Source organism: Rhea americana, unplaced genomic scaffold (genome assembly GCF_003343005.1).
Source record: "Rhea americana isolate MKP2758 unplaced genomic scaffold, rheAme1 scaffold_17, whole genome shotgun sequence".
NCBI lineage: Eukaryota > Metazoa > Chordata > Aves > Rheiformes > Rheidae > Rhea > Rhea americana.
The window spans coordinates 3,973,277-3,999,613 of record NW_028185816.1 but is presented as its reverse complement, the minus strand read 5'-3'; the positions used below and the strand labels follow the sequence as shown (position 1 = coordinate 3,999,613).

Here is a 26,337-nt window from a genome sequence, read left to right as displayed (position 1 = left end):
ATCAGGACTGCAATATTACTATATAGTAATGACATCCCTTTGAACACTAGTCAKTTATCAAAGATACAGTACAAACTATGAGGTGTTATGATAATACCTGTCAAAATTATTCTGTCATATTTTACAATAGAAGAAACATTCATTTTTCTAAAAGCTCAATTCATGCTATATTGTTCCGATTTACAACTGCTAAAAATTTATTCAAATTAAAGTAATTATTCTATTTACAACTGAATTACTTAAAAATCCCCACTGAAATACAAAGAAGGAACATTTACAACTCAACTAAGTAACAGGCTAAAAAATGGAAAAAAAATTAGATATAATACTTCATTAAAAACCCTTTTTTTGTGAATATTTGTCTCCTTATACTATCCGTATAGTTAATACTGTCCGTATTAACACTGATATCTAAGATTAAACTGGCATCTTAATACTCAATATGAATGTATTTTAACAGATTAAACATGCTTCACTTCCAAATGAAAAAATTAACGTTATGAAATTTCAATGAAAGCAATTTAGCCAGTAAAAATAATTTTTCTAACTTTTGTACCACAAATTATCACWAGAAAATTAAGACTGAACACAGGTAAGCAATTTAAAGCAACTTTAGAAAAATTATAGCACCATTCATCCCCTTCACACCTCAGGTAATGCAAAGCTTTGATCAGTCARTTACACACATAAGGAAAAAAGCTCACAGAGAATATGGCAAAAAGTATACTATGCACTTCTCTATTGCCAAGTCCAAATGAAATTTCTTATTCAATTGTTAACATACCAAAGATATTTGTAAGCTCAGAAGGCAGACAAAAAACCCATTAATTTATTTTAGAATTTAATAAAATCCTCAYATCTCCAAGAAGCAGTTGTTCTAGAATAGTGCATTATTGAAAGAGACATAAGTTGATATGTATCTTCAACAACAAATAGTTTATGAGGGGAAAATGAAAGTCACACAGTTCTTGCTTGTTATTTATCAGTCCTGCTTGAAATATAAACTCAGGGCTAAATCCTATTTTTCTTCTTACAAACATGAAGTAAAAGATTCTTTGAAGTCCTTGGTTTAACATGCGCCACTACATTTCCTTCTGAAAGGCTTCTAATGAGGTTTCTTGGCATATCCTGTTCTTGCTTCCAGTTCCTTGTTTTAGATCCTAATGAGGAAAGAAATATTATAAATGAGACTTTCATCCAATAAACATAAGCAGAATCTGGTATACCTGGATCTCCTTTGCAGAGGAAATCTGAGAACTTTAACAGATACTTCTTGTCTCTATTGAAAGCTATTTTGATTTGACTCTCAGCTCAATAATCCCATGTGTGAGTTCCCTAGCAGGTCCACTGATGTGACTCTCAACTGACATACAAGATGCTAGAAAAAGGAGCAGTAGTCTATTTAATTAAAAAATAAAAGTAAGCAAGTGTTTTATTCTTTATTATATAGAATATAATACTGTAAAATAGAAATTATGTCACTTGAGGAACTTTTTTCTATTCAATTTGAAAAAAGCTGTTCCTGCTAGGAATTTGGCCATATTTCATTCTTCACCTGTAACAGATCCTTTCTGAAAGCAGAATGTAGTCGCTTTTCAAAGTTCAATTTCGAAGACAAAGAACTGATTTTCTATTTCAGAATTTGGTATTTTATTAGGTACTTTCTTAATAATATGGGTACAGCAACTGATTTTGGTAAAGATGAAGTTGATAAGCAAAGATAAAATTCATAATAAATTTCAAATCTCCAATCAACAAGTACATACACAATTTTTAGTGTTAAATCCTTAACTCAGCACAAGATTTTCTTTGACAGGCTCTCAACATCTGGATCAGATCTAATCAAAACTCTGTACTTGTCAGACATATTTAGATATTTTTTTAAAAGAATAGATATACTATGCAAACTAACGGCTTAGTGTAGTGATCACAACAACACATGCCATTAAATTGACAACACTGTAAACATCAATCTTAATCTTGCACTTCCTATACAAACACAATGTAGTGTCATCCACTAGTTTTGACACCTACCTGCCATTCTGGGTACTCGCAAAGCTCTACGGCTTAACAAGATCTCCTGACGAAAACGTTTTGCAGAAACGGGATCTTGCAGGTTACTTAATCCAGTGTTTGATGAAGAACTGGAAGAACAGTCAAAAAGAATTTGCTTTCAATAAAGTGATTATGCTTTATTACAGTAGCTCAAGCCTTACAATGTGCAAATACATTAAAAAATATTATTCAGCATTTACAGTTCATAACAATGCAAAGAAACTCATTTCTGTCTGTGTGTGTGTATACATATGCAMACAYGCACTTACACATATAAGGATACTATTCCTCTTTTCTGTATCCTTTTAAATCCTTATAAGGACATTATTAATAATGAGATTAAAAAAGTGAAAATTAAATGTTGCCATTTAATGTTAARATGTGGACTAACATGCCAACAATTTTTGCCAAAACTGCGGAAGCCAGCTTTATAGTGATTACACACAAATTACATTAGGAAATTATCACAGATATAACGTGTATGACATTCCCAAAATGACCAAGCTGCATTTATTGATCCAATCACATTTTTTATGGCTACAATAATTCTTCTAGAGCCTCCAAACACAGTGGCTGGGGGTGGCTTTATAGCATGGCAATACTTTTCAGCTAAGCTACAAGTGAGCTGTTATAGCTTTAGATTCACTAAGACAAATTTCTGTATTAGCCTTTTAGATGATGGGCTTACGATCTACACTGAAAGTTATTAACTTATCTGTGATCTCATACTTTCATACTTGCCTCACTAACTCACTGTGGTTCCACTCTGTAAAACAGTTTTGTAAACATGTTAATTCTATTTATATCCAGGCTTCTATGCTTCCTCATTTCTCACTCTATAGTCCTCTTATACTAATTTTCTTAACAATCACCTTATACTCAATTGAAAATACATAGCAAGCAGTAAATACTAGTCCTTGCCATGGCCAGTGCTAAGATCTATTCATAAATGCTTCTTGAAAGACAACTTACAAGAATGTAATGGTTTACGGTAAGACAGGTAGTCTAAGCACAGGAAATAATCCCAAAAAAGGAATAAGGGTTATGGGATTTTCCTGTAGAGTTATTCTAAATAAGTGAAATTTGGTGAGACTGAAGAAAGGAGACAGTAGAAAGAGCTGGGTTTTTTTTTTTTTTTTTTGACAAAAGCATGCATAAGTTTGCAAATCATTAAACCTAGTGAGTACTTCTACAGCCTATCCTAGAACTTTTACCTTAAGATAAGATAAATCAGGCTTCAAAAAAATCCCACTCCTCTCTCTAAAGATAATCCAGACAACTAGCTCATTTCAGAGGGTGGGTGACCTGTTCTTCTGAATTCATAATTAACTATTTGAAAAGTTTGAAAAATGCATTAATGAAGCATCACTTTTCTCATCTTAGAGCCTTGTAGATTTACCTGGTCCAATTTCATGTTCTAGTTGTTATTAAGTATGAATCTAAACTTTTTACTCTAAGATTTTTCTATCTCAAATAAATCAAGAGTACTTGAAGTTTCTTCCATGTCCTGTGACATATCTATAGAACCTGCTTGAACAGCCTTGAAACATTCTTTAGAGCAAGATCTACAAGGTAGCAGCTACATTACTGTTTAGTGACAAGCGACTCAATAACGATTTTAAGAGACTGTATTGATTTTTTTGCTTTCGATTTAAAACCAAAATTTTTTAAACCAATRATGATCTAAGAGCTTACCCTGAAATATAATCACTCCCCTCCCCCCAAAAAGGGCAATTCTACTACTTAGCATCTCTTCAGTTTCAGCTTCTCTGCTGTTCCTACCAACCAACCTCTTTCAGGGCCTAAAAACAGAAGCGACTAAATGGGAATTCTTCCCAGAGCAGACCACAACAATGAAGTCATAACAACTGAGACTGGAAATGAATTATCAGAAAAACAAAGGCACTACCCACATAAGAAGTGTTGTCAAACATTTTCTCTTCTTTCCATTTTGGTAGTCTCTAGTGTTTTCCAGCAAAGGCATAACATTTTCAGACAAATTAGATTTTCTAATCGATGATGGAAACTGTTTCAGAATGTGTCATCTTGCTATTCCAGGTATAGAGCATTTATGGAAGAYGTGAAATTAGTTTGTATTTGTTCTATTAAAACAACAGAAGTTGCTGAACAAAATGCAACACAGCAAAAGTGCTTCTATTCAACTTCCCAAGGAAAAAAAAAATGTTAAACATATTTGACATCTCATATAGGTCCAGATGACTTGTGTCAGACATACTTCAGATCTGGGATATAATATTAGAATTACAGTGAGAATTGAAGTGAGAATATAAGAAATAAATATAAACTCATTTGCATGGAATTAGAACAGTTAGTTTCACCTTACCTTAATATCTTTCTTTTTCTCTCAGCAGCAGATGTCATTGCCATATATGAAGGCTTTTCATGTACCAAAGTAGAATTTTTGTTTTTCAAGGAAGAGAAACCAAGTCTGAAACCAAAGTATTACATTACTTAAAATCTATCCTGGATAGAAGTCAAATGGAATTGTTTTTCCACTGTAAACAAATATATTTTTTCTAAAGTTGAAAAACAATAATGGAATTTTTTTTAAATAATATTATTTGCTTCAGAGTTTCCTTTTTTTWAAAAAAAATAAAAGATAAGGACTTCATACTATGAATATCAGGAATTCAAATTACAGGGCTTCTTGCACAATAGCATCTCACAATTATTTTCCAAAGGAGGTTAAGGTATCCATTTTACAGACAGGAAAACTGACATTTAGAGAAAGAAAGCAACTTGTCTGAAGCCCCATAAACACAAGTTTCTAAGTGCTGTATTTCTTTTTGGCACATATCTTGTCTTACAAGATAAGCTTTGAACCTTTCCTGTTACCACTCAAGTACCATTGACTTCAAATAGTGGCAGAATTGAATATGATGATTAAAATTTAGAGTTTGATTTTCAAAAAGTTAGGCTTACAAGTAAAAATTGACAACAGGGACATTAACTAGTTCTTTGAAATCAAGCAGAATGTTTAGGAAACAGAAATAGGGAAAAAATAGGTAGTATTCCTTGCCCATATAAATGTGAATTACCTTTGCAGAATGCTACTGCTACATGGCTGTGACTCTCTTCCAGATGAGTCAGTAGAAGCTTCATTTGTTTTACTTGGGCCTTGATAGAGAATTACTGTAGAGTCCATGTCAGCTTCACCACACTCTGGGATAATATTACATATAGAGTCCGTAAGACTGTCCTTTCTCAGTGGCATATCTATGTTACAATCACTTGCTCCCTGAAGCCCTGCAGTGTGCAAATCTTGCTTTACTACAGTCTGTGTACAGCAACTCTGTAGTGGCTTTCTGCAAAATTCTGGTGTATACACAATAGGGCGAACCTCCTTGCTAAGCGAATCCTCCAGATGGTGGAGGTTGGAGAGCTTGGAAGCAGCAGGTCTTTGAGGTGTGACTGGAGAGTCCATTAGCTTTCTCCTAGTTCTCTTCTGTGATGGGACTGCATATTCTACTATTTGTTTTGTATTTTTCTTAATTTCTTCTGACGGTGTGCCAAAAAGTGTACCTGTGCAACAACAGTTAGCAGTAGTTAGTACATTTACCTACATTTACTTCCTAAATATTGCTGTTCTTCTCTTTTTCCCTCCTTAAATAAGTTTTCTTTTGCAGAAGATATCAGCAAAAGTTACTACAAATACTATTGATTTCATTTACATATTAATTTGCTCACATGACTTAAATTATTTCTATTGTCGCACTGTCCATATGGTAGCATTTGTTCTGCGGTACTTGAYGGATTGTAAATATGCATAAGCCAATATAGTTAATGTCAGAGAAAAAGTTACAAGGAAGCACAAGATACAAGATACAATGACAGGGCATGGAAAAGTAAAAATTTGTCATGATAACAGTATCATTTTCAGTAACACTTAATTTAAGATGGTATTATCACAATAATCCTGCAACTGTCTTCTGACCATAGCCATTTTTCCTAGAAAGTACCATGCAGTAGAATGAACAAGATTGTTATGAAGGAAGACAGTATCACAAAAAGAGGACAACTTTTTTGACGCTGTAAATGATAAAGTAGTGTTTTGGGAAAAGGGAAAGAGAGCAGGTACCCRGGTCTTGTCAGTTACATTCACTATAATTGTAACTATGATGCATTGTTAGAAGAATTAAAAATTGTTAAAAGAATTAAAAAAGCAAGCAATGTCCCAGCAGTTGGTCCATTCACCCCTATTAATGCATTTTTTTCTTGAAGTGCCACAGTATTTTTAATTTTGCGTATGCACTAATAAAACCAACCGCCAAAACATAAGATTAAAAAGTCTTATTTCTATTCTAAATTAAATGAGGGAGAACCATTCTAATACACAGACCACTGTTCTAATAGCTGGGCTAATGTTAACTCAGGTCAATGACTAGTAGTTTTTAATGGAAAATTAACCAAATTCTTATTTTAGAATTCAAGACTAGTAGATGGTAGTCATAAAAAGGGAAGCGCTTCTATATTCAACTTTTATTGCAAATTTCAGAGATGAAATAAAAGGCAAGCATCCTTAAAATTACTGTGGATTGGCCCCTCTTCAGCTTGCAGCTGAAGCTGCATCTRCTTTGCCTATTCTATTTCTATGATCAACTAAACTGTAAGAAGATCTTGCACTTTTAAATTGCAGAAAGAAAGGTACTCAGGAAATAACTATAGCTTCAAGTGATCACAAATATTTATTTTTTGCAAAATTCTGTTTCATGTTTGCCTCAGTGAGAAAGTTAGCTTTTACTCATCAAGCTGAAATGACTCTAGTTTGCTATTATGCATTCAACACCTATAGCATGTTAGCACTTCCATGAAATTCCTTAAAAGAGAAAATTTAATTAACAAAAATATTTTAATATCCTTTCCCCCCCCCCCCCATTTAATGTTTAATTTCCTCGGAAAGCAAAGCTTATGTGATTATGTCTGTCTATTACTTCTCAGCCCTGGTTTCATTTTGACATCATTGCCCAGCTGCAACCCAATTTGTTATATGCAAAAGTTCCAAGCAAACTAATCTCCAATCAGCATCAGAAATTGGATGTCTTAAGGAAAAGGCCCAAACAAGGACCTCACTGAGGGAAAGCCTTCAAAGGATGATCTCAGCACTTCTTGTCGCTTTTTTTATTTTWTTTTTTTTWTTTTTTTTTTTTTGGGGGGGGGGGGGACCTAGAATTTGCACACAAGATCCTCTCATGGTCATAACACATGACAGAGGCCCTCATGCTCAGCTACAGCAGATGATTCCCAATTAGAGGGGATGAGTTAGAGTTTTAAGTGCTGTGAGGAAACAGGGAAGGAAGACTACCATCAGACTTGGACCTGYTTGGAGAGGACGGAACAAGTAGTAGTGAAGACATTACAAGTAATAGGTAAATTAGATGCTAATATATAAAGGACAAATTTGCTCTACGTTGCCAGAACTTAATTAAATTATGAAGCCTTTGAAAAACAAAACAGCCATTTACCCCAAACTTAGAAGCTCAGTCTTACAAAGAACAATGCTTAAGCTATTATGGCTCAAGAAATATGTAACATGGTCTTACCCAACAATAAAAGCAAGGTAATGCAACAGCACACACACTAAAAGTAAGGTAAGTTAAACTATCGCTTATTGGAAAAAGATACCTGTGCAGAAATTACAATTCTACTATTTTGTTTTCAGGTTTGAAAAAATACAAAGAAAATTCAGGCGAGAAGTCTGTTTGACCAAAATAACCCCACTATATGTGTATACACACGTGCATATGTGTAATTTACCTAGCTCATCTTAATGTAATTCTTTGTCAACATTCACCAGCAGAAGTGCAAATTGTTGAGACAGAGTAACTTGATTCTAARCTGAAGATTAAGCTAATTAACAATTATTATTCACATGCAGTAGAATGGAAAGGACACTGGGGAATGTTAGAGCAGAATAAAGCCATATTTCTTTCCAAGATCACAGGTTATCATCATATCCATGACAGAACCTGCACATTCCCTAAATAATTTTAGCCTTCTCTAGAAGTATTATAGGCCTACTTTAATGAAGACATTTGTACTATTTTCAGTGTGTACTCCTATGACATTACCAACAAACCTATGCTTTATTAATGTGCCTAATCTTTATTCTGATTACTAGAAAATAYTTTTTGAGGGAAAGAAAGGTTAGTCTTTTGCATAAAAGAATACTGTACTCATGTAAAACCAAGAATTAAAGACTAGCATTTTCTTTTAAAGATTTTTGGATAGCTTATATTCTTAAACACAAGAAGCTTTATCAAATGATTCCAGTCTAGTCTTTGAATTAACTATCCATTAAGCATTTTAGAACTCATTTTAAAATATTAATTCATTATGTTTTCCTCCTGCTTATATGCAACTGAAAGCATGTGTTTCGGGAAAAATAATGGCTAGAATTATATTTGTTCATACATTATGACAGGGAGGTTCCAGTTTCAGAAAGTTTGCTTACTGTAAGGCACTGAGGTTTTGCTAATGTCCTAAAGTTACTAGGAAGGAAGTCTGTGATAGAGAAACATTTTGGTGTGAGTGCCAAGTTTTAGAAGCTTCTCCAGGACCAAGTACTGGAAGCATTTTTAAATTAACCGTAAATGCAAGCATTTAAACCATGAACCAGATAGGTAGAGAACACAAAAGTATTGCCAACATTAATAATTTGTTGAATTTCATCATAATAAGCAGTATTTCATACTGTAATACAAGTACATTAAATGACAATTGCAACAATTCTATATAGGGCAAATACAAGCCATTAGTAAAACCCCAGACCTATTTTTTAAATCTATTTATCACTGGAATAAAATTCGTAGCAAGAACAAGTTAATATAAAACTAACTCCTCTTGCCAGTTAAATAGTGGAAAGCACATGAAATATTCAAGTGTCCCTTCCCAAAGCTTCTTCTGAAAGTATTAAGTTGCTCCCAACATACTAAAAAAACCCAAAACAAACAAAAAAACCCCCAAAATCCCCAAAAAGTAAAAAGCAAAAAAACAACCCCCTCCCACACACATAAGCAATGTCATATTTAACTTGGTTTCACTTGAACCCATTAGTGTCATCATCTCCACATCATTCTTCTCTATGGATTTGTACTTGCTGTGTCTAGCTTGCAATCTCCCCCTCACCCCAACCTCTGATACACTTTTCTTAATCATTCACACAGACCTTGAATCTACACACTTCATCCATTGGATTACTCCAACATCCTTCCTTTATGTCTTGACAAGTGCAAGCTTATTCTACTTCCTGTAGATTCAAAATGTTGTTAGCACTAGGCTGTTGATACCCTCTGTCACAGATAGGTATCCCCATTCCAATTCAGAGAGGGGCATGTTTCCCAGCACRCACAAACTGTATTTCTTTTGGATGAAACTAAGTATCTTCCAAACACAGTCTAGCATTAAAGAGATATTTCACTTATGAGATCACATCAAAGCAAGCTTGTAATAAATCAACCAAAAAAAAAAAAAAGAGATCCCCAAATGCACATGTTGTTGATACCAGGTATTGATTTTCTTCACTGATCCCTCTACTTCCTAATGTGGACATAGGCTTGACAAGCTGTGTCCAATTGTCTCATAGTAATGCACAGTCTACATTTTTCTTTTTCTGATTTTCACTGTCTGGTCTGTGAGACATCACTAGTTTCTCGGCATTATGTCAGAAGAAAACGTTGTCACTCTTTAATGGGACAACCACCTCAAAAGTCAGGTTTGAGGTTGTACATACACATCAAACCGGTTATGATCTAAAGTAAACATTAATATTGCAAGAAAAACACATTAAAATCTACAAAATAACAATACATTTCTCTCTTATTTACATCCGAATAAGGAAAGAAGATACTGAAAGCCCAGCTATGACACAATGGCTATTTTTTCGGGATGCTTTTAATATCTGCAACTGAAAAGTTAAATAAAATGAGCTCAGACAACAACAGCTGCTACAAGGACAATACTCCTATAGATTTCAGATGAGTTCAGATGGTCATATCTGGTGTGATATATTCTGGAGAATAGCCAATATCTTTTTTTTGTGCAAATTTACTTTAAGATAGTTAAGGTTACCCCAAATTTTTAGAATAGTGTTATTTAGATGCATACTTTCTTAAATTATATACAGACATATATATCTCAAAAATTACTTTTGAAAGAGAAGATTAGTCTTGCAGGCTGACACAAATACAACATCTAAAACTGAAATGTCTACACAGYGCACCTTCTATTTCCTAATCTTAGCATAACTTTGTCTAAACAAGCATTAAACATTTTAGTAAATAATTTTGGGAAATGGGTGGTATCAGTCACCACCAGGCTTATATTGTAACAGAGTAGTTAAAACTTGGATGAACTAGTTCTTTAAATCCAATTTGAAAAGGGAATAGGAAAAAGAAAAAGCTCCAGACTTCAATGTCGTCAGCGGCAAATATGAACTCAGTGTTAAAACAACACAGAAAAGACCTGAGAAATGTGATTTCATAGTAGGTCATGTCTACCAAAACCAGAAACCTAGTCTTGATAGATAGAGCAGAAAACTAGGCCCAGAGTAAATGGGACAGCTCAGCAGACCATAAAACTAAGCCAAAGTTTGCTACAGACCCCCTAGAAAAGTGGGAAGAAAATGCATACAGTTGTCCAAATCTATAGATTTTATATATATATATATATATATATATATATATATATCAAGATATATCTACATATCTAGAAATCTAGAATCAGAAATGTTTCTGCATTTCATTAATCACAGGATCTCTCCAAGAAAATAAAACAGAAAACCAGAACCATATAAAGTTTGCAGAAAGGCTTTGTGGTTAACACTGTCACTGAGGAAACAAGCAAAGAGTTGCTTTAGTCTATTGAGAACATAAAAGTTTGGCACATCTAAGTGTGGTTGACAGACTCGGTTCGATTGCAGAAATTTGACTACTGAAGACTTATWGTTTGCATGGGCTGCATAAACACAGATGGACTAAAGTGACCAAATACAGTCTTTGGAGCATTAAACTTCCTTCACTCCTTAACTTTGCCCTTGAGAACACTTACATTAACATTTTTCCCCCCAAATGATGCTGAACTGGACTGTTTCCTATAGTACACATTCATAATAGCTACAAGATACCCCAAATCCACTCAGCAGGACCCTGAAACTCTGATTTCAAAACAAGCATTCAAAAGGATAAGTAAACTTTATCTTTTTATACTTTTTCTTTAAAGTCTCTTTAGGGACAGCCAAAACAATATCCAACTTGGGTTGGAGTTTGCTTGAAAATGTATTTTTCTTTATAAAATTATTTATATGACRATTTCAAACAATGCTTTCTCCCAGTATACACAGTATTAGCATAATATTGTTGAGTGCTTGTAGGTAGGATGTATGTATACATAACACATGCTTTATCTTTTTCCCTCAAATGTATCAGTGAGTAAAGAGAAAACTGGGATAAGAGCATACCATTGTGTAGGAGAAAAAAAATAAATTAAAAAACTCAAAGGGAATATATAAGGTTAATAAAGAACTATTTTCCTTCCTGCAAAATCAGACTACCATATTCAAAAAAACATAGTGATTTTAATACAAAAATAAATACTTACTTCCCACAGTACAATTTTGCTGTTGAACTCACTGCAATATCCTGTGGGATTTATACATATTATTTTAAAACAAACTCATAAGATAGAGGTTTACTTGCAGTTATTACATATGATTGCTCCAATGAGACTTCCTGAACTAGAAATTGCAAGTCAGCTGACTCTAGACTTGCCCTGTTATCACAGTCTTTCTTAGGATTGCGTTACAGGCAACTTCTGAATATAGGATATTGAAGAAGACATAGTGATGGACCAAGTATAGCTACTCATATTGTCTTCAGAACAAACTGAATTGATTCCTAAATGAATCTCCAGTGCTAGCCATTAAGCAGAAAATTAATGGCAACACTTAAAAACAAACACGACCACCYCTAAAAACTCCCTCAAACTTCTTTTATAGTAAGGCACAAAAGAAATGTCTATTTGCTTCATATTTTGCAGCCAGTTCAATATTCTTCATCAGATGACCATCATGCTTCAGGAATATTAAATTTATTTTCATTTCATATACAGAAGTGAATCACTATGTAAAAGGATTAACTAAACAGAAAAATGCAGAAATATCTTCTTAGCTAGCATTCTTGTCTAAAACTCTTACCTTTTAAAAAAAATAAGAATTATTCTAAATGTGTTTTACAGACCAGATCACTTGCTTATTTACTAATCCTTTATTTCAGGTTGATAATTAGAAAAGATAATTGTCAGCCTTCTTTTAAGATATTATTTATCTTACTAGATTCATCTTTCTAACCACTTGTGACTCCAAAATTAAAAATAAAAATCATCCCATCTGCTGGTGGGCAGGTATGAGGTGGTTTTGGTCACTGGTTTGTCATATTATCTGTCCCCCAAAACTCTTCAGAGGACAGAGGAATTGATTTTCAAGAAACATACCAGTATTAGCTCTTTACAGCACTGAGAGTTAATAYGAAAAGCAGGGCACGCTATTTAGAAAACATGAGTCACAGCAAAAGTAAGCAAGGCTCATGACAAGACAACTGCGATGAATTGGGTGAGTTTAATTGAGGTCCAGGACAAAATAGCAGTCAAGACTTTTTTCTTCTAGAACTTATGTTAATACATGCTTAAGGGGATTATTTCTGGAAACTGTGCTAAATTAAGTCTGCCAGGTTGTTCTGCTGAAGTGAAATCAAATATTAATATATTCATTTCAATAACCATTCCTGGGCTACCAATGATTGATCCAATTACTACACTAATCATACATTTTGATTCTTYTAACAACTGAGTCATGGAATTCCAAATTGCAAATGAGGTCTAGTGAATGAATTTCAATTACTTAATATTCATGTGACCCAAAGGCATCAGTGTGATGGCCAACTTAACAACAATTTCGCAAACAGCTGCGATGAGGAAAAAAGGCTAAAAGCCAGGCTGCATTCTTGTGGGTTCCAGAGGTCATGAGTACTATTTCACATAGCACAAGAAAGTCATAYGGGACATACGGTGTGAAAAAGCTCTTCAACATATGACAAGTCTTTCCAGCATGCAAGAATTACGCTTCTCCTGGTTTTAATCAATTCTTTTACTACATGCAACTACATTCCAACTGTTTCTGCCACGCAAAGTAATAAATTGACTTTAGTTTCAGATGTTTGTCACTAGGAGAGGTAATGGATGCCATTTTTTTCCTGTAAATCAATTCTGTTCTCTCAATACTAATATACAGTAAGGCTTCCGGAAATGGTATGCCTGAAACAATGCCAAGAACTTTCCCATTCATAGAAATACTTGTAAACATCAGTCATAGCTCTCCATCTACCCAACAGTCCATCCTCTGTGAATACTATATGGCTCTCCATTAACCAAACACCCTAAAACGGATGCCTGAAACATTTTTAAAAATAAAGTTACGCTGCTCCCATAGCTTCCATTTTACTCTACATAATGGTTAGCTTGTTCATGAAGTTGCACATTTTAACTCTAACAAAACACATTAAAATCCGTAGTGAAAAGATACATGACCTTTGGCAAAGGACATTAAGCTTTAGTTAGTTGTCAATAAGCTTTAGCTAGCTTTTCCTTAAAAAAAAAAAAAAAAAAGTTTTAGCACAAGAATTGGCCGTCTTGATAATTTCAATATAGGAGCAGATATGTTGAATAAATCAAGACAGGATCTTGATCCTCTTCTCTTCCAGTTAGACTTTAAACAGTTTAATATATAGGGGAGCTTTTCTATGGAAAAAAAAAATGTCTTCATTGGAAACAAAGATTTATAYATTACTGGAAATAGTGAAGTCTTCAGTATTTTGAAGATCCTGATAGAAATAAATATCTTACAAAAAATTAATATCAAGAACACATTTAAACTTATTTACCTTCACACAATAAGGTAAATTCACTTGGTATATATTTTTCAAAAAGTAATTTCATAAGAAATTTGCTTTCAGCAAAACCTGGATTAAAAATCTCCACTTTCACCCTTACTGTCACTTCCATTCTTTAGATTCTTTTTCTAGATCAACTACTATTTTGGTTTCCTTCTTTAGGATCAGCTAGTGGAATGTAGTTAATTCCCAAAGTAACCCATGAAAAGGTGAAGTCTTGCTTTTATAGTTTTTCCTAATCCACAGAAATGATTCAGCTGTTTCAGTTCTTTTGGGGACAGTGCTTATAGTCAGAAAAGTTACATATGAAAAAAAAAAAAAAAAGTTGCTTATGTGGCTTAGAGCATTCCAATCTTTTCGTTAAACCACTCAACAACAATTTGTATTTCAATTATGTCAAATTTCAGTTTCCCTCTAAGACGGCTGCCAGCAAAAGTTTACTATATCATAAAGAAGTTTTCTGCAATGATTAGTGCCTCATGCTTTATGAGGTGGAAAATTCAGCAGTCTCATTTAAGTACAGATGTTTTTCTGTACTGCTACCATGTTAAACACATAGTGACTAAATAATAACTTGTAGATTATTAGAGTAACAAATTTGAAATTTCCAATTATGGGTAACAGATGGCTATTACCATTTATATCATTAAATACCAATTATATTATTAAATACTTAATTACATTTCTTTTGAACTTATTAACTTCATATGCTTTCATTGGAGAAGCAGCTGATTTTCCTCCCAAGTCTTACTATATAGCCATTATTTTCTACATGACTAGTACATATCATTTTTACCAAAGAGTTTTCTYTCCTCAAGTACTCTTTCAAGTATGCTTGTACGTATGTTCAAGAATGATACATCACATTTGTTACCAGCTGATCTAGTACACATCTTTCCTGTTAGATAACTCTTTAATGTACTATGAGTTAGAGTATTATACACAATTCTATGTAATATGAAACATTATTGCCACGAATCAACTTTCATATCCCTTTTCCCAAATTATTTCAAAAAGAAATATCTAAGATACTACCACAATTAAAAACAAATTTATTWGAATTGGGAGACTACAGTAAAACAAAAACTGTTCTCAACTTACAACATGAAAAATAATCAAAAGCCAAGAAATGAACTGTATTGCTCTCTCCYGCTGACAAGCTGAAGTACATGTAATTATGTTATATGTGAAAAACAGATTTTTTAACGAGGAATAAYGACCACTGTGTAACAGGGTCTTTTTCTTTCTTTTTTTAAACGTGGACGTGAAACACTATTTCCTTCTAAACGTCCTGAATAAATTACAAAAAACAAAGTATCAATGTACCAAAGGTGAATGGATTTGTATAAATCTTTCTTTTTATTTGTTCACCAAGTTCTTAGGTCAGCTTTTACTAACATTTGCCAAGTGTACTTTTGAAATGACTTTAGGGAGAAGGAATTGGATTCTTGAAAAATTTATTACATCTTTAAAGGAAAAGAGAAATTACTACATCCTTCCTATTTCTGATTAGGATGTTGTCTTTGTACTACTTCATATTTTCCCATGCTAAAGTTTATCTCTAAAAAGTTTGAGTATTTATGTCCTGCTCAAGAGAAATGTATTTCTACAGCATAACAACTACTTAATAGTTCAATCTTTTAGGACTGAAATCTAACAAACAATTGAGGAAGAGCTATTTCTTTGTGTTTGTGTCCTATCAAATAACTTTTATAACACTTTTTTTTTAAGCTGGTAAATGGATTTTTTTCCCACTCCCACCTCCAAATATGTATGGAAATGACTGGCTCAATGTCAATAATATTTTATGTAAGGACATATTAAGATTAAAATGATACTATAAAAATACTGCTAATTTCTCTTTTCTGAGCAGATACTGTTAGGAAGACAGTTGTTTCTACCATGTTTTCTGCTGCATCTATCAAGAGGGAAAAGGAAAGAAACCAATACTTCCCATTCCAAAGATCAATAAAAAAAAACCCAAACCAAAAAAATCCCACACCATCACAAAAGATTTCCGTGGAAATCTTCAGGCAAGGACATTGTTTACGGCCAAAAAAAATCAACTGCCTGTTAACTGAAAAGAGTGTTTACTTCAGTGCACATGCAGTTAAAAAAAATTTAGAACAAGAGAATTGGAAAACTTCCCCATAAAACTTCCAATACAATCCCTCAARTTAAGTCTATGCCTTAAAATTCCTGAATAATTTTAGTAATAGTAATTTTAGTGTTAATTTCAGGAGGAACAGATCTGACCTCTTAGAAGACAGAATCTGAAAAAAGGTAGAACAGAAGTAAAATTAATTATGAAAGAAAACCAGAAGCGTATTAGTGTCAGTGAGCGGTAAGAATTAAAATTCACAAAAGTCCTCACTCCAGGCAGAAATGAAAACAGGACAAGCCAGCAAGTGCTTTCAGCTTTGCTGTATCTCTCCCTCCTCTGACTGAGATGGGCAGAGCAAGTAATACAAATATCTTCCTTTATCTTCTTTCCATCGTCTCCCTTAAAGTGCTAAGAGTTCCAACCTAACGGACCCCTAACACAAGCTAACCTTTACATTGAGGACAGCCAAATATAGTGAGTCCTCTCTGATACAATCAATAGCAGTACAAACATCTGCTAAAATACTATAGCGCATTTAATGGGATCAGAGAAAGAATAGGCTTTTGCAAAATAACTCCCAATCCTACAGCTAGCTATGTAGACTAAAGACTAGACTTCCTTTACTGACTAAAGGAAGAAGGTAACTTAATTGCATGGTGCTCCAGGGGTCACTGCTCTTTCATGTCTACCAGCTTTTGAGAAACTGAAGAATTAATATGCTTTTCCCTGGATAACTATGGATAGCTTCCACTGTTATGGATTATTATAACTATTATTACGAAGCTCCAATGTGTTGAGCATCTTCATTCTGGCTAGGCAGCAACACAGTGGCCCATAGCATCTGAACTGTTGAGAACTGTCCTTTTGAGATTTTGCTTCTCATCTCTCTGAGCAAAGCTTACTCTAAGGCTTGCTTCKTCATCCCTTTGCACACAGTCTACAGTATAGTGCAACTCTTTTAATAGTTATCTGTGGGAAAATCGAAAGAGAAGGCAGCTACAGAGAATAATGGGGAAAATCAGGGCCACCAGGATGCAGCAGCATAGTCATTGCTGTGGAACAGCATAATTTCATGGTAGAAATGCCGACTCCTTTGATATCTTCAAAAAGTAAACTTATAAAATATTGTAYTAAATTGATTCTATGTCAACCTATAACAAACAGCAAAGCTCATTCCCCCTCAAACTTGTTACAAACAGTTTAAAAACATTTAGTTGCTCAACTTTTCAAAATCACTGCAACAGTACTTACTATGATACTCTTCCATCTGCATCATATGAAAGATTCAAATGGAATTAATCTTTTTAATAACATGCATAAAATCTGGAAACACTGATATATGAGGCATGTTACAATAACAGAATGGTGTTATCTGTGTGCARAGCATGTATACTGAAAAAGTCGAGCTATTTCCCACATCCAATGAAAAATARTATATAATTTATAGAAGATTAATCTGATATTCACTTTTATTTTTGGCTTTAATATTTGCAGAAGTGTGCATCCACTACATATATGGATAACAGAGTCTTTGGGAGACATTTAAAAATATTTCCAACAGAAAACAAATTAGTTATATACTTACGGCATGGGGTGTTTGGATTGTTCATAAGTTGTGGAAATGCAAAAATAACTGATGTCTCTGGATGTCTTTGATTTTGTACCTCATCTCCAGTTTGGTCAGCCCAAACTACCGACTTTTGTCTTTGAATCAGCTGCTCAACTTCTGCAAATTCAGCCTCTATTGAAGTATTTGTCAATCCAGCTTCTTTCAAAGTCAGGTATTGTTTGCGAAGAATTGGAAGCAAAGCATTTAGTACTCTATAAACAACAAAAGGCAAGACAAACATGACTATTTCATAACTAATCAGAGGCTTACTAGAACTGCCACTATGAGGAACTTTTTTTTTTTCTTTTTTTGTTCTGCTTAACTTCAGTAGATCTGTTGCAGAACTAATTTTTGGAAAACATTACAACAYTGAGTAGAAATATTTATGACTATTTCAGTGATTTTTCTCTTTTGTCAAATCTTGCATTGGACTATGATTTTTTTTTAAAAAAAAATTAACTAGCTATGTCTTGTTTTTCCTAATCTCAGAGTTTTCCAGTCCCTCACCTCCCCCCAAAACACAGTCAAGACAGTCAAGATACCTTGATTTAAATACTTACTTTCAAAATTGCTAGATAGATGAACAATTTAARTGTACATAGATCCTAATCAGAAATCACAGAAATCACAGATTCRGTAAGGTTGGAAGGGACCTCTGGAGATCCTCTAGTCCAAACTCCCAAAGATTTCCTGGTGCTGGTTCCACTGGGGCTTGAACCCAGGACCTTCAGCGTGTAAAGCAGAYGTGATAACCACTACACTAGCCCAAAAAATTTGGAACACTAGGAACCTAAATTATACAATAGAGCACATTTAGATCTATACACAACTAGAATCTAAATTATAATGAGAAATTTGGGAATTTTACGTGAACACARGAATGCCTTAACTGCAGAATCAGTTGCAAGATTGAACTCTTGATTCAATAGAGAAGGGAGGGGCTGTAAACACATACATATATAAACACACATGCATATATACAAATATATTAGGAAAARAGCAAAGTATCTTGGTAATTACAAACATTGAGTTTTGAAAATTTTGCTTTCCATTTTGCAGGTTTATAGTAAACTTCACAAGAAAGCAAGTATGTAACRACTTTCTCCTACCCTCCCAAGAATGAGTAAAATCTAGTTATGTCATTTTGGAATTATTTCATTAAAAATTTAATTTTCATTTAYTAAACAGATTTGTGATTACTTCCCTTTTGTTTCATCATGCTTGAAAGTTAATCTTGAACAGCTTCAAGCAACTGATAATTGAAAAAGAGTTGATGCATACCACTAAACTTTTTTTTTTTTTTTTGAGTTTGACTAGCTATATAGCAGTTTTATAGTAACAATTTTTAATACAATTTTTAATGTAATCAGTGCCTACAGATCAGGGAATTAAAAGATAACATATCTAAAAATTTGTACCATTCTTCAGCACAGAAGTGGAAGATGAATCACCTTGAACTTGTAAAAACTACAAAAGTGAAATGGAAGTGAGAGGCTCTACAGTATAATCTTAGCTTCTATTAAACAATGGTAGGCAGAGATCAGGAGTTATGAACTGATAATTATTTTCCATATATTTTTTGCTAAGAAATTAGAATTCTAACTCAGAGAAAAGTTTGAGAAAAATCTCACTTCTGTTTCAACTAAATCTAAATTCTACAGATATACCTTTTGAAGTTACAAATATCAGAATGGATGTCATCTTAGGACCACTATGAGAATGTACTTACTTTTCTGTCTGCTTATGATGCTGCTCTTGAAGAGACACCAGAGACAACATGTGCTCAATCTGGGCTTTCAGGTCTTTAACTTCTAGRTTTAAATGACAACACTGAAGATCTTTAGAGAGTTCCTTGGGAAATTAACAACAAAAATAGTGCTAAACAAAGTGAAAGTAAGAAACTGAAATTTAAACTATAAATAAGCATATTAATGAGTCCTATTAAAGAGCTARGATAGAATTAATCTCTATTATTACAATAAGATTTTACAGTAGAAAAGTATAATTACTTGATTTTCATTTACATACTTCAATATTGTTTGGTAGATTTCTTTTCAGAAATATATGGGTGTACTGCAATTAGCATGAAGAACACAATAGCCACAACTATATGTTTATGTGTGTATGCCTAAACCCAAGCTTGCCTATTTTCATATTCACATGCTCTGTATCTGGATTTCAGTGATATGGTCTTGGATAACTTGGATCACTACATTCAGTCATCTTCCTGAGATGCTGGTATCTTGTTTGAAACATAATAAAGCTCACTTTTAAGGTATCAAAAAGTTTTAGCCACCCCATTAAAATATACATTCCATTTCACAAGACATGTAAGTATTCATTACACTATATCATTTCAGCCAATCTAATTGCTGACTTAAACTGAAAGGTGGAAGGAACAACTTCCCATCCCTTTCCTCTTTGYTTTCTTCCTGCACATACTCTCATCCCTTCTTCTCAGCTAATTCTTCTGTTTGACTGAGACTGAACTGAGCTGATTCTACTTCCTAAAACTTGGCAAAGAACTTTACTCACCACCCTTTTTGCTCTTCCCTCCTCTCTCCTAGCACCCTCCCAACGAACTAATCCCCAATAAGGGGAATGCTCTTTGCCAGGCTAGCAGATTAGGTTGCCATATGGTCAGGCAAGCATCAGCAGCCACTGTAAAGGCAAAAGTAGAAACGTATGGCCAGGAGTAGGATCAAGATTCCAGAAGCTCTCTGAACTCAGCCATATTGTGTCCATTCACTTTCAGCAGGTATTTTTGTGTGCAATTGTATATTTTCATGAACAAAAATACTTGCATGAACATTGAAGTACTTTTAGGACGGAARGACTGAAATAGCTAACATTAGAATTTAAAAACACCCCAGAGAAGTCACATGAACAAAAGCAGGGGAGAGAGAAGGAAAATCTACTCTTAACTATAGTCAAATGTTACCTACAATTAATGAAACCTGCCCTTGAATTAAAAGGCACTTTACCTTTGGAATACACCCATCTTGACCCAGGAGGCGCATTTCATTTTCAACACGATGCAGCCAATTTGTATTTTCCTCAAAATGATTCACCTCCTCTTCTTTCTTCTTCTGCACGTGCATACGGTGGGTTCTGAGCATTGCAAGCCTGTGATCCCGCTTGCATGTGGCCTAAAAGAACAATGTCGAAGGGGAGACTTTCAAATGGTGTTCAGACATCTCTATGCGACAAGGATTTTTCCAGACTTCTACACTTAASAGGACATAATAAACATTTTACATTTTTGACTAGTTTAATAATAGTGCATCCTACTTTTGGACATTACAGAATRATTTTTAAATATTGTCATGCTTGTTCTATGGAAGCCCTTCCAATAGCGGATAGTCATTTGATCATTCTCTTAAGGGATGACATACTGTTTTGATCAATTTCTGTTCTGTTTCAGAAAATTGTCTGAAACTCGGAAGACTAGAAAAAATGCYCGTGCACATATACACACAAATGCATACACTTGCTTCTAGATATAACATATAACTTAAGAATTTCTAGTAACTCAAGTATATACATTTATGAAGGAATTTTATCCACTTTATTTTTCTAATGCAATATGACCTAAAAAAGCCTACTGAAGCGCTAAACATTCTGCAAAAGGAAAACCCTCTACCTCCAAGCATCAAAATTCTCCTAAAGCTTCTCTGAAGCTTGACAACAAAAAAAAGCACAAAACCAGCAAAAGCCAGCTGGGTACGAGGCAGTGTCTCAACAAGGTAAAGGAGACTTATTCTAATTTCAGAGAACAACAGTAACTTGCAATATACTTTCAACATTAGGTCACTTGATTTCAGTTAGTCACGGAGAATGTTAACTATAGGCAGAGTGTACAGAGTTCAGCTATGTCTGAACTCTAAGTAGTTAAAAGCTAAAAGAAAAACACATTTGAAGTCTATCTGCTACACTCAGCAAAAATGAACATAGAAAACCCAATCAGTTTTTATAAACTATGTAACCTAAATCTCTAGGTTGACAGTTTCAAGAATAACTCTCTAACTAAGAGCATTGACTGTAATAAACCTATGTATTTAGAAGAGTAGGCCAAACTGATTCCACTATAACARGTCAGAGGAAAGTCTGTATGTAGCTCCCTCACGTTGAGCTGAAGCACAGATTACTAACTGCTGTTCTTTCGAAGCTAATGGGGAAGGGAAAACAGAAGCAGTATGCAGAAAGATGCAGATAGTGTTTCCTAAGATGATTTTTCAAAACCTATGCTTCAATACATGGTGTGCAGAACACAGAACCAGCACAGCAGAGAAACTTGAAATATGCAAGTGCTCCCAGCACTTACCAGGCAAGTGCCAGACCCTTAAGAAAAGTACCAGGAAAAGACCAGTGCTAGACTAAAGCTCCCCTAAACTTCTGGTCCCCTGTAATCAGTGACACTAGGGGAAAGTTTTCAGGTCCACTGAMGCAGAAAAATGCATTGTTTTGCAGGTTTGTCTTTGACATTTATGTGATTCAAGAGAGGTAGTAGATAGGACTACAGGTGATARTGACAATACTCTGCTATTTGATGAACCTTCCCAGCAGATTCCCAGAAAGCAGGGACATGTTAGTGCACTGCAGTGACAGGTGGAGTCAAGCATGCTAACTGTAATATTGATTCAGGACATGACATCTGGAAGACACGTACTCCCAGAGAAGACACTTGGTTCTTAGTCCATTTTGCAATTGCAGAAATCACAGCTGATCTAGAATAAATTGGCCCGTCAAGGCTGAGGAACCAGGATATGTTTAACACACAAATCTGCATCCAGCATGAGCAATTACAGTAAATAAAAATATCTGAAAGCAAGATGGACTGACTACTTTCCAGGAACATGCTCCTTTCCCAGACAGTAAAAAACACTTGGAAGTGACAACTGGAAGTGCAGAAGTGATTTCACACCTAACATACTTTTTAAAGCCTATCAGAGAAGAATTAGTGTTTTTCATGACACAGTAGTCCTAATCAGAAGGGCATTCTGTATAGAAGAGCTCATGATCTGCATAACAGCTAAGCTGAGTCAGCACAGSCTAGTGCTGGGCTATGCTCTGTTGCACATATAGTTTGGCCCCCAGGCCTATACTGTGCCGCACATATTCTTGGCCATAGAATAAACTTCATCAGCTAAGTTTAATGAAAACCTGTTGGCAGCTCCCACTTAGCACTGGCAATTATACCACCTTTATCTGTCTTTATCTAAAAGTGCAGCAACAAATTCTCACGGGAACATCCATTTCATTTGACATTAGATAATGATCAAACRTGTCTTAAGAAAATCCTATAAAAGCTTAAAAGACCAAATGGGATAACTTTTTGGTGAACAGGATCTGCATGCTCTACTGTGCCCTGATTGGAGGAGTAAACTTATCTATACTAATCTTTTTCTCCTTACAGTGTTAGCTCTAACAAATTGCATTTTAAATGCTCTTTAGAGTGTGAATGCCTTTCTCACTGGGATCACAACAAACCACCACCTGCCAGTGCAGAACACATCTAAAAAAAACAAACCAAAACAAAAAGTATAGATTATTGCACTAGAAGTAGAGAACTTTAAGATAACATACCGCAAAACTACACAAACTTTTACTTCTACTAAGGTTGTTAAAAATAACTAAAATACAAGGGTACTACCCAAGCTCTTAAAAAGGAAATGATCTAGTAGTGGTCCAGAATGGGTTAAAAGTAATTTACAGTAACTTTTTTGCAACAAGAAAGATTGTTAAAACAGATTCAGCTAGTCTAAATTCCTACATTAATCTTTTTTTCCCCTTCTTCCTGAAATTATCATTTTGAATTGAAACTTGCAAACAGGAGTTGGGCAAACATAGGCAAGACCTTTGCTTCACATTAACTTACCTAACGCAATTATAGMTAGTTACCAAGTATGAACAATTAAGTGTAAAATAAAAACACTTTATAAGTATCTTCCTTTAGAAATTATTATTTCAGAAATATCCCATGCGGTCTCGCAATGTATTTTACAGAGAGAAAACCCAGAGGCAYTTAGGAAAAGAGCAAATGTGGAAAAAACACATGGAAGAACAGAAGCGTTACAGTGCACAAGGGAAACGTGATCAGTCACTCTGATAATCAAATGACTGAATTCCAAATTAAAATCCAATTTGTTCCAACCAAAGCAGTCTCGAAAGAACATTTAATTTTACCATTACAGAGACTTACTCTTTTTAATAAATAAGGCATTGTACTTTTGGGACAGTGACACTTGGCCCTTACTAAATCATGCAAGTTAACTAAAAATAACAACATCTGATGCAGCAGTGGCAATGTGTGATATAAATGGTAAATCAGTCCATAAGAAGTGCTCATATGAAATATAGTGTATGAATATAACATTCTACATTATAAATAAAAATACAACTCTGCTCCATTTTAAGAAGCTTTAAAAAAGTGGCACAAGATAGGAGATATTATTTCAGAGTTTCTATGACATGAAAGAGAATTCTAGAATACCTAAGTCCCTTGAAACATCTTTATTAGTGACATGAAAAAATATGCCTGAAAAAATGATATATTTTCACTTTGACATTTATCTAAGGATCAAATTTCATGTGAATCACTGGGGGGGAGGGGGAAATTGTCATATGGTAAGCTATATCATTTTTGGCCAAATACAGATTGTTATTGTGACTAAGCAAAACCAGCCCCAYCCCCAACTTCATACCTACATAAAACATATATTCCTTTAAAGCAAGTCTCATCAAAAAATTTGATTAAGCTAAATGCTTACTTGTATACTTCAATCTTCTAGAAAGATGTGAGCATTCAATGCTGTGCAACAGCAATTATTTGTACTAGGCCTCAAAATTATTTTCTTAAAATCAAGGACAACGTGATTAGTTTATTTCATATTCTTAAGTATTCTTTGCATATTCTTAAGTAAGTCTCCAAAAGCTTGCAGGTAACAATCAAAACCACCAACAATAAAAATCTGTCTTATTTAACACAATGTCAATGCTTTTCCTTCTAAAAAGTATTACTCGTGTCATAGATGGATTTCTCAGTTTTTAGAATGGCCCCAATGTCTGCACCTAGGTAAATTAATATGTTTTGGAAAAAAGCAGCATGAGTTCCACAGATCTAGTCAGATATGTTACTATGACAGTCAAGCCTACGTAAGGACAAGCTGTAAACTTTTCATGATTAGCAGCAATATAAAACCCAATACTTTCCTGTAATATGCAAAAAAAAACCACCCCACCACACCTGACAAACACATTTTCCGTATGAATAGAAAAAAAAGTTACTTGAGTGATAATCAGTGTCCCATTTTATCTATCTATTCTATTTATGTTTAAATATTTAGCACTGATTAATTATGTAAACATTTAAGTAAAATTCCATACATTTCTATAACAAAATAAAGGTATGGCATATTGTGTCATATTACTGACAACTCACCTTTTCTACTCTTTCTTCAGAGCACATTAGTTGAATTTGTTCATGATATTGTTTCTGGTAATATGTCTTCAGTGTATTTTCTTTCAGACGCATTTCCAACTTGAGATATTCTTTTCTGATTTCTTCACGATTTGTGAACACATTTTTAAGAATTTCTTGGTATCTGATAGAAGCAAAGTATTAGAATAAGGGCTCTCTATCCCGTGCCAAAAAGGAGGAAAGAGGTAACAGAGCATCTTTAAAGCTGGCAAATGAATTTTGCGAAATCAACTCACACCTGCACTGTGAGTAACATGAACTTGTCAGGATCCTCAAAAGGAGGAAAAGAATGCAACACTCATGTTTACTGCTAACTTTTATAGAGAAGGGGAGAGGCTTATGTGTCTCTATGACTACAYCGTAAGAATAACAATATTCTCTGACAAACAAATATTTGCATAGCTTATGTCCAGCATTTTGAAGTGACCTTGCCCTTGACTGATTCTTCTCATACACACACAATGCAATAAATGGCAATCATACAAATTAATTTAACCTTTAAGACATAGGGCCCCCTTCAAAATGTGGGAAAACTGTCTGAAGTATAAACATGACTTAAAAACCAATGCTTTTTTTGAAAATGAAATTTTAATAACCTGAATGAGAGGTTTCTGGAAGCCTCTGCAATACCAATAGGAGTAACTTGAGTTARAAGGCATTTTCCACAGAAAATAACCACTGCAAGAGTGCTCTGATGCTTACAAGAAAAMCAATTACCCCCTTGCCACCAAAATTAGTAAGACAGGAGTATTTATAACAATACAAAATTCCCAAATAATTTTAGAATATGAAGTATTTTATAACTGACATCCCAAACTTCAGGATATGTAAAATTATGTTGTCTCAGAGTCAGACACAGTCATAACAGAAGGCAGAGAAGAAAGCATAGAAATGCAGTCTCTTTTCATTTAGGTAGCGCTTGGTATGTATGCTACACTAGAAAGTGCTACTGTGAAGACGGCCCAATTAACCCGTTATGAAACAGGTATTTTAAAAAAGTTTGCCCTAACTGTTTACATTTACCTGATGAGGAAGACAGTCTGCCACCTCTCCCCAAAAAACTCCTAGTCTTTTACTTTAGGATGAATTCAGAGACAACCTGTGTCCAGCAGATAAAGTATCTGCACAC

General features: G+C 34.2%; 1 protein-coding gene across 1 annotated transcript in view; it reads right to left on the bottom strand.

Annotated features, from left to right (window-relative positions):
• Positions 1-302: 302 nt before the first annotated feature.
• KIF18A (kinesin family member 18A) overlaps positions 303-26,337 on the bottom strand; it is a 44,130-nt gene continuing 18,095 nt past the window's right edge. Inside the window, exons 9-16 of the mRNA XM_085300884.1 lie at positions 25,170-25,332; positions 20,713-20,877; positions 19,458-19,579; positions 17,705-17,940; positions 5,115-5,598; positions 4,400-4,504; positions 2,035-2,144; positions 303-1,160 (exon numbers count right to left, since the gene is read on the bottom strand). Of these exons, the coding sequence (XP_085157010.1) occupies positions 1,012-1,160; positions 2,035-2,144; positions 4,400-4,504; positions 5,115-5,598; positions 17,705-17,940; positions 19,458-19,579; positions 20,713-20,877; positions 25,170-25,332 (1,534 nt within the window). The 3' untranslated portion in view covers positions 303-1,011. The remainder of the gene's footprint in view (positions 1,161-2,034; positions 2,145-4,399; positions 4,505-5,114; positions 5,599-17,704; positions 17,941-19,457; positions 19,580-20,712; positions 20,878-25,169; positions 25,333-26,337) is intronic.